At 37.3% G+C, this 7,723-nt stretch overlaps 1 protein-coding gene across 3 annotated transcripts in view; it reads right to left on the reverse strand.

Moving 5' to 3' along the window:
• The window catches only part of MYO16 (myosin XVI), a 393,194-nt gene that overhangs the window by 55,175 nt on the left and 330,296 nt on the right, over positions 1-7,723 (reverse strand). For all 3 annotated transcript variants that reach the window (XR_011322146.1, XM_069770289.1, XM_069770288.1), the window contains exon 29: positions 2,008-2,104. Coding sequence is in view for 2 of the 3 variants with exons in the window: in XM_069770289.1 (XP_069626390.1) it covers positions 2,008-2,104 (97 nt within the window). In the remaining variant the exon portion in view is untranslated. The remainder of the gene's footprint in view (positions 1-2,007; positions 2,105-7,723) is intronic.

The following is a 7,723-nucleotide window of genomic DNA, read 5'->3' on the forward strand; positions in this document are numbered from 1 at the left end:
TTGTGAAAAAAAAATATGACAAAGTCCCTACGCTCACAGATCCATTTTTAAATAAAAAGTGTTTCTACACATGTTTTCACTTTAGTTTGACCCCCTTCTTTGCCTGTGTAAGTTAACTTTCAGGGTAACAGAAAAAGACTTGTTTGTTTTGTTTTGTTTTCTCCCAAATTTATGGCAATGCTGAAGGGATTGCTAGTAGACTGAGGTAAAAATAGTTGATAAGAATTTTGGGCAAGACCTGTTTTCCCTTTGAGTTAAGTCCTCATATGGGTGTATGATACTGATACAAAAATTACTGACTAGTTTGGCTATTAGTCATTATGCTATCAAGAGAGATTTAGCTTCCAAAGTGCTCTGGATGCAGAGGATGAGGGGAGAAAAATGTGGATATGCAGCAGGACTGATACTATTACTCACTAAGCATCACCATTCCAGTGTAAAAGCCTATGGATCCCAATTTTAGGATTACATAAGAACAATGCACAGGTACCCTATCCTATTCCCAACCTGCCAGAGCTCTTTGGCATGCTAATTTTGCAAGTTTACAATTGTACCTGTTTGCAAAGGGCAGCTTATTTCATTATCTAACATCGTGAAATGGATGTCTAGCTACTCCTTACTCATGCAAGTTCCCGATTTTCTCGGGTTTCCCAGACCATAAATAACACACAGATGAGCCATAGCTTTGAAAAAAGATTTGAACACATAGTTCTGGTGAAAATGACTTTTCAAGTTAGCCTAATTAAGGAGGGCTAGAAGCAAAACCAGTAGAAATATTTTTGTAAGGGGCCAAGAAGACCTATTATCTTCATTCTTCAGGTAGGGTTTGGCAGATACCTGTTCTCTTACCTCTGCAAAACATGGACATATCTGAGGATGTTTTACATTTTGATGTAGGATTATATTAAAGCACTCTGTTTGCAAATTGGACTTGGAAAGGTAAGTATTTCCTTTGTTTGGTTAAGTCAGCATAAGGAGGTAAAGAGGATAAATCACTATTGCTTTTCTAAATGTGTGAACTCAACAGGGTGATTCGCATAAAAAATCAAGCCCAAGTTATACACCCAGCTGAACTGTGGCCTGTGCTAACTGTCACTCTCCACATTCATTCCTGAACTGCTACTATTTTGATTTCACTCGCTTCAAGTTTTACCTTGGTTTCCTCTTTTTCACTATATGATCACAGTGAAGAACAGATAGTTAAAATGAAAGGGGTTTATATATTCTTAAGTCTGCAATATTATGTATCCGACTAAAAAAACCTAAAGTAAGTCTTTTTAATTTCCTTTTAAAAAGGTGACAACAGGAATTGTTGCAGACATCAGCCAATTAAATAAATAATGCATTGTGTGAAGGAAGCTTCTTCAAACAAAGCAATACTCACATTTTCAGCAGTTATTTGAGATTTTGATAGGAAACAGAACAGAAGCAACAAGAAATCACGAGGCAGTGGGTAAGATCTCCTTTTAAAAATGTGCCAAGAAATGTCAGTGTGACCTTAGTAAAAATTCAGGCATAAAAGGGGGAAAAAAAATGCCTAAACATAAAAAACTAGCAGTCAAATATGAAATCTGTAAGAAGAGGGGAAAAATAAAGACAACTAAACATATTAATTTATTAGCTTTGTATTCACTGTCGATATATTTGAACACATTGCCATTTTTTATCATTGTTACGGTATTTGATTTGCAACAAGAAGTTAAAGGTGATATTAATGACTTGAAAAATCACTGAACATACTTTAAAAAGGAAATATTCAAGATCCCCTAAGTTTTAGTTACAGTCTACAGTTTGCCATAAAATTATGTTTGACGAACAGAAAGTGCAAGCATCGCCAATGCTCACACAATCTCAAAAAATCTGTGTAAGTAGTTAGCTGGAAATATGTCTGTAGGGAAATGTATAAAATACAGCAACTATTCAAGGAGGAGAAAATTTTTTTGTTATGCAATATTCTGCTCAGTGTACAAAGCAACAGCTCAGGAATACTTCTTCTATAATTGTTACCTTTTTGGCAGGTTATAATTTTCTTCTGAAGCTGAAGGCACAAATCGTAGAGATGGTCAGCTTGCCAGTACTTAAGAAACACTTTTCGGATTCCTATCTAGAATACAAACAGCAGGGAAACCTTCACCATCAACAAAAAAGGCCAAAACGATGACAGGTAAATAACGATAGTACGTATACAATCCAGATAAGGGTTGAGATGAGATCTGCAATTTAAGAACAGTACAATGCCAATACTTGTACAGAGAGGTAGTATCACTTGGCTGAATAAAAGATGTATTTGGAAAGGACGAGCAAGCTGTCAGACACACAGTCCCCCTTCACTTCCAAAAACATCCAGAACAAGTACTACAATCTTCAAGTTAAATACAGGTTGGAATAAAAAGCATTCTGAATGTAATTATGCTAATGTGTCCAACAACGTAACAGAAAATAAGGCTTAGCTTTTATGAAACAGGGGGATGTGGGCAAGGAGAAAGGTGACAAGCCACAAACCCATGTGGAACAGAAAATGGTAACAGATAGCTGCCATCTGTGGAAGAGGAAGAATTTAGCCCAAGTTGGAGGATGAGAGCAACTCACTGCCATTAGTGAGAATGATGCCTAATGTCCAGTAATAATATGAATCCTAGTTCCCAGCCTTGCCTGCTGAAGCTGTGCTGCAGGTCTTCTTTTAGAATCAAGCCTAAGAACTCGGAGACAGAGGGACTCATCTATGAAAAATAATCTCCTAAATACTGATTGAGCGTATGAGCTTATTCTGGTGCTGACTAGTTGCTTGGTTTAACTCAGTTCTTGAGGGTCTTAATAACAATCATTAGATGCTCTTTCCCCTTTACAGAAAAATTTAGCCAGTTAGACCAAAAGAAAACACCTTCCTTTTGATACCTTCTGAACATGCTGAAACAATCCTTAAAAAAAAAAAATCTTCACAAGCATTCCTTTCTAATAGCCTTAAAAAAACCCCAAACCACACACAACCTAGCTACTCTAAGAACAGTAACTAAAAAAATTGGATAAAAAATGGCTTTTCTTATACCATTTTCTTCTCAGGAATTCCGTAGAAGAAACTTTCCTTCAATTCTTCAAAATAAAAGGACCAGTATCAGAGAACCGTGCTATCCAGTGAAGATTATAGCTTCTGCCTGACTATTAATTTTGTATGGCTAATAGGCATACTGATTAATTAATACAAGTCTGGCTGAAATTGCAGAAATTCATTCCAACTCTTGTTTGTCTGCAGCGCACAGTCTCATTCTCTTCTCATTGAACCATCCTGCTCCACTGTGATGTTTTTCAGTATAGATCTGGGAGGCAGGTATCGGCAGGGATATTTGCACACCTTTTCAACTAATTTTTAATCCAAACACTACTGTCAGAAGTACATCACTGGTAGTGATGAACTACAGAAAGCCAGGGCATATATATCATGTCTAAACTCTATTAACAGAATTCAGAAATGACTGGGACACATTTTGTCCCTTGGTTTCCCTTCTCTCTACTCTAGAGAGAAACTATTTTGAATCTAATGTTTTAAAAAGTCTCTGATTCTGAAGTTTGAGCTGACAGACAACGATGGTGCAACTGTTGGTCTTGTAGTTAAAATGAGATGCACTCACATGGCAAAATTAGAATGCTTTCTAAAATTTTTTTCCTTTAGTATCTCTTTTCCCAACAAAATAGGCCTTTTTGTGTTACTGCAAAGTGTGTGAAGGCAAGGTGATAAAAACACATTTTACTTGTCTTGCCATTCTAGAAACTCATAAATAGGGAATACGCTTTCTTTCCATGGTGGAATATGCCTGGAACAGCTATTTTAGAAAACTGTGCAGCTACAGAAATACTAGTATAACTTAGCTATTCCAGAGTAGCTCTTCTATTCAGAGCATCTATTCTGGAATAATCCTTCTGCTTACAAATTGGAGTATTCCAGAACAATATTACCTTTTCCTAGATCCTGTTTCTACAATGGCCACCACCCCGGTAAAATGATGTCTTTATATTAACTTAATAAAATATCTTGAGTGATGCCTTCCAATTTTTAACTTCATCTGAGGCAATCTCACTGAGATCTCATGCTCCCATACTCTGCCCTTAGGGAGTACTCTCATCCTCATTTTCTTCACCGGTGACTTCCAGCAAAAGTTCTCACTTTTCTTCCTGTGCTTTCAAAGTTCTTTTTTTGCCTGCTTGTCTTAGTGCTCTGACTTCCTTCTTCATCCATCATCTGTTCTGGAATCTGCTTCTTTCCTAGGGCTTGCTAAATTTCTTTAGGAATCTCTCCTTTTGTCCCCACTTCTTTTCCTCCTTATTTCATCAAAAAGTTCTAAGAAAAAGAGGTCGACCACTTTCTTCCTCAGTTTAAATTTGCTTCTTTTAGACATCTAATCCTGTATCATGAACAAGCAAACTTTTCATGTTTTCCCAGCAAACCGTATCAATTTTCTCCTCTCTTCCCAACAAGTATTCTATTTTTGTGCCTTCAACATTCTTCCAGGACACCAGAACTCTACCTTGACTCCTCCCACCACACGCACTCTGTCACTAAACCCTGTGAATTCTGTAATAACTGCTCATCAAACAACCATTTTTTCCATCCATCTTGTCAAAACACATACTGAACTTTCCTTATTACTGGCTTTGGCTACTAAACCCTCCATCTTCTTGCTCACATCACATTAAATCCAGAATTCTTCTATAAGAATAACTGAATTATTATTCATATGGTTAACTGTAATTAAATTATCATGTAGTTATTATAATTACCATTTGTATCTGAGTAGCTCTTAGACAACCAAAGCCTGGATACAAATACTTAATAAAATCATATTCTTCTACCCTGATTACATTTTCTCTTTATACTCCACTTTCTCTTTATACTCCACTTCCCCTTTCCACAAACCCACTACATCACATTGCAGTCTTTTTTCCCCCCTCTGTCTCAGGCCTATGCCAAATCATCCACTTTTTCCTCATTTTTGCCTCTTTCCCTCCATTCCTCAAAATGCTCATCTCTCCCCTTACTTCCTCACTGGAAGTCTCAAAAACATTCTTCTCTACTACGGCAATATTTTGGTACTCTGACAGTAGGAAAGGGGATGAAGAGTTACATTTTGAAACCTTAAAAAAGCCCTGATTACTAGCAATGCCCATGGCAAAATTAATAACCCTATTCTTGATTAGTCTCATAATTAATACAGTGGTCACATCTAGGCTGTATTTCAAATGCGTAACATAACTGAACATTGAGTTGCAATTTATTTTGCAGTCTGCAGTCACAAAATCACAGTCAAGACAATTGCTCAAGCTTATGGTCAGTTCAGCTACAAGTGTCTGGCACTGCAGGGACAAACAAAGCATTAGCCCTCCTTTCTCCCATCCTACACCCTAGGAACAACATAAATGGAGTTACTGTGGCATCACTTACGCTATGAACTTCATTAGTAGAAGCCTGCTACAATTTTTAAGTGAGTGAAGAAATATCAAATGTCAATACAAATTCATTTTTACATTCAGATAAAAGCTATTTATAGATATTACATCATATGCCAGGTCTATGGAGAGCAGAGCTCTAGACAGAAGCATGTATAGAAGAAACTGCTATAACACATTTGATTATGTTAGTATGGCTGGAGATCTGTGTTGCTCAGTCTTTGAACCAAATCTGATACCCTCTAAAGCTGACCGAGAACAAGCTAGTCTCACTGCCCTCTGTACAGCTCTGGTGTTCAGTGAAAGCAATAATGCTGAAAAATGTTGGAATTTCATATGCCAGATATCAAAACAGTTTTTGAGGCTGCCACCTGTCTTCACTCTGTTTTTTTCTCTAATCACAAAATGCTTCCTGCTTGCCTAGGGGAAAAAAAAGGCTAAAATGCTCTTCCGCTAAAGCACTCACTTCTCAGTACTTTCTGGACTACAAAGTGCTCTCATCTGAGTCTGAATTTTTAATGTCATTCAGACTCCTGTAAAAGTAAACCATCTGTGAATTACAGTCATAGTTATTTTAATTAGAAAAGCATTAGGGTTTTAAATGTTATTTTTCAAAATGACACATTTTTTAAAGATTAAGTAAAATTGTCATTGATGACTACCAAAGCCTCAATTACTGCTACAGGCCTCCTTTTTTTTTTCCTGGGAGGAAGAAGAAAGGATGGGGGGGAGCTGCTCTTTCTCTCTTTCTTGTTTTTTTTTTTTTCCCTTCTTTTTTTTTTCTTTTACAGAAAAGGTGTAGGATGTAGAAGTACAGACATTCAAAACTACGGAATGGATGCTGAGATGGTGTGTAGGTGGCATGGAGGCAGTATTAGCTCATACTTAATAGGTGTCAAGGGAATCTGTAAAGCTGTTCTTTAGTTTAAAAAAGGCAATTTGTGGGAGTGCTGTGTGTTTCTGGCAGTACTTTCAAAATAGCTACCTACAAAAGACAGAGAACTATAATCTAATGATATTTTACACAATGACACACATTTTAACAGTGCATTAATGAAATGTAGAAAAAAGCCTTAAAACTATTGTAAAATGTGTCTTTTTGCAGTGTACATGTCTGCAAAAATATTGTAACGACAAACACATTTACAGGGTACTGATCTTTTACAAGGACTGAAATGTTATTTTAAAAAGTCTTACTCTCTCTGCTTTGTTTGTTAGCTTTCTTTACACATTTTAAGAGTCCTCCTTTGTCTCTGGCAAACTAGTGACCTTCCACCATGGTACATACTGAATAAACCTACAGTTTAGCATAGATTATATATAGCCTTAATATAAAGTATGTGAGTAGTCCAGTATTCACGCAAGTGACATTAGGCATTTATGTAAGCACTTGTCAGGAGTTGGACTTTAGGGAGAAAAACTGTCATTCACCTCTCTGGGAAAGGGCAGAAAAATGGTCATTCCTTTTCCAAAATCAGTACAAACTTCACAGCTCTTTGCACTTGTGAGGTGACAAAAAGGACTGCATTACAGGAAAGGAAGCGATCAGGAAATTTAAGATGCATGTAAGAAACACTCAGTGGAGGAAACCCTACCCCAGTTTTATCCCATGGGATCTCTGTACTTACTGGACCTATCATTCTAGTCTTTCAAAATTCTAGAAATAGACATAGCACCAAAAGAAACAATATGAAAGTGTCTCTCTGTGTGAACTGAGAATACAGGCAACAGGGACAGCAATGGCAGAGAAAGTAAACTGAGGTAGGAGACTGGAAAACTAAACCCAGACAAATAAGGGATGAACACTGGGACCAAATATGAAGCAAAGTATCTAGAAAAGAAAAAAAAAGAGAAGAAAACAAGAGAAAAGTGTCAAGAGGTATGGGGGGTGGGGAGATGGAATACAGATTTGAGAGATCTGGACGCAAAAGATAGCAGAAAGAAAATACAGAGTTTGCAAGACTAGAAATCATAAGCAAACCCAGAAAGGTGGATGGAGAGAGGGAGGAATATATTCTAGAGGGGAAAAAAGATAGAAATAGGAACCAAAAATAGAGCTCTGTGTTGAAAGACTGAAAGCTTGTGAGCATTCTGAGGTGAAAGTGAACCACCCACTCTATTCTCTGGCCAAGGAGATAAAATGGACTTGAGTTGTGTGGCACAAAATAGCTGCTGAGAAAGCTTGCAGGTGGTGGCTGGCCCAGGCCAGCCTTTTGGTAGCACTGGTGAGGTCCAAACTCACCCTGTGCCAATTTCTGCTACTAGCAAACTATTTCCAAAATAC

This window comes from Haliaeetus albicilla, chromosome 25 (assembly GCF_947461875.1).
Source record: "Haliaeetus albicilla chromosome 25, bHalAlb1.1, whole genome shotgun sequence".
Classification (NCBI taxonomy): Eukaryota; Metazoa; Chordata; class Aves; order Accipitriformes; family Accipitridae; genus Haliaeetus; species Haliaeetus albicilla.